Source organism: Terrapene carolina, unplaced genomic scaffold (genome assembly GCF_002925995.2).
Source record: "Terrapene carolina triunguis isolate 2854851 unplaced genomic scaffold, T_m_triunguis-2.0 Scaffold338, whole genome shotgun sequence".
Taxonomy (NCBI): Eukaryota; Metazoa; Chordata; order Testudines; family Emydidae; genus Terrapene; species Terrapene triunguis.
The window spans coordinates 1670-3406 of NW_020664689.1; the positions used below are offsets into that span (position 1 = coordinate 1670).

The 1737-nt window shown below is 55.9% G+C and overlaps 1 gene segment (V, D, J or C); it reads left to right on the top strand.

Moving 5' to 3' along the window:
- Positions 1 to 1433, top strand: part of LOC113407762 — a gene marked incomplete at both ends in the record, with an annotated part of 2229 nt that extends 796 nt beyond the window's left edge. The window contains 2 exon segments of the C gene segment in view: positions 29 to 247; positions 1104 to 1433. Coding sequence covers positions 29 to 247; positions 1104 to 1433 — 549 coding nt within the window.
- Between the last annotated feature and the right edge of the window lie 304 nt (positions 1434 to 1737).

The following is a 1737-nucleotide window of genomic DNA, read 5'->3' on the forward strand; positions in this document are numbered from 1 at the left end:
CTCTGTGACGTCACTGGATTCTTCCCAGCAGACATCAGCCTCCGCTGGGAGCACAACGGCTCCATAGTCCCCGCCTCCCAGTACAGCAGTGGCCCCGTCTTCAGATCTGGCCAGGCCTACTCTGCTCAGAGCATCTTGAGACTCCCCAGGTCCAAGGGGGAAGGAGAAGCGGGGCCCCAATATGTCTGCCTGGTGTCGCACATGATGCTGAATGAAACCTTGAAGGTCAAGGTGAAGCCACAGAATTGTGAGTTGAAGCTCCCAAAGGGCGACGAGAGGGTTGTTTATCCCAATACGGTTAACGCCCCCCATTACCCTCAGTGGCTGGTGAGGGAGCTAGCACCAGTTCAGGCTTTAATGCTGGGGTTTCCAAAGGGATTCACGCTCTCAACTCCCACATCGACTTGCAGTGAGAGTTGTGGTCTCAACCCCTGGGAGACCAGCAGCCAGAATATCACTGGGTTGATATATAAACGGCACCTTCTGCCTGTGTAGGGGGGAGAGGTTTAGGGGATGCGAGTTCTATCCTGAGCTCTGGATTCAGGATCTAGTACTTCCAGCAGGGGGCTGGGAGCCAGGACTTCTGGATTCTATCCCCAGCTCTGGGAGGGGAGTGGGGCTAGTGGTTAGAGCATGGAGAAAAGGAGTGAGGAATTACCGTGGGCAAGTCGTTTCTCCTCTCTGTGTCCCCGGTGCCAACTCTGTCATCTTTGTTGAGCTCATGAATTTCAGGCTGGAAGGACCCTGAGTTAAGCAAACATGGCAGGTCTGCCCCCTGCCAGGTTTTCCACAATGGGGCTTTCTCCCATCATAGCCAGAGACTTTCAGTTCTGCCCATGGGACCCAGAGACCCAAATAATCATAATGGGACCCAGGAATCCCAATCCCTGGGTGTGTTGGAAAACTTCATCCGTTGTTCCCGAAGCCCCGTGAGATGAGGGTCCTGCCCCTTCCATCAGGGAACCCAGTGCCCTATTTCCCACCCCAATGACCCTCGTCCCTGTCCCAAAACAGCCCCTGGGATTTGCACCCCTCAGACAGAGGCAATTAGTTATCAGCTGGTGTCATCTCAGCCCTCAACGCTGCCTCCTGCCCCCAACCAGGTGGTGGCAACTGTAATCGACACCCTCTGGAGGTCTTTCTCCTTCCCCCTTCCCTGGAGGACCTCTACATAGCACAGAACGCCACCATCACTTGTTTGGTGAGTGGCATGGAGACCCCTGGCAGCCTGGAGGTCTCCTGGAGCCGGGGTAGCGGGGGCCCATTGGACGTGGTCTCCAGGGAGCCGGTGCTGCAGGAAAATGGCACTTACAGTGCAACCAGCATCCTGCGGGTGTGTGTGGAGGAGTGGCAGGCAGGGGAGGAGTTCACCTGCACCATGAAACACCGAGACATCCCGTCGGCCATCGTCAAGACCATCCTCAAGATACATGGTAAGAAACCCGCCTTTCCCCTGTAGGGGGCGCCAGCTCCAATCTGGCTGGCTCATGGTGTGGGGACTGGCTGGCTCAGGGTGTGGGGAATGGGACATGGGTCCTTCTGTCTCTAGGGAAGCTAGCTCTGATCTGGCTTCAGGTCTTTGGACTGGGCATTACACATTTGTGGGTGGGAGGAAATGTGCAAATTTATGAGAGAGAAGGGGACGTAGAGTCAGGACTCCTGGGTTCTTTTTCCAGATCTGGGAGCAGAGTGTGTGTGGGGGTCTAGTGGTTTATAGTAGGGGGGTTGTGTGGGGGT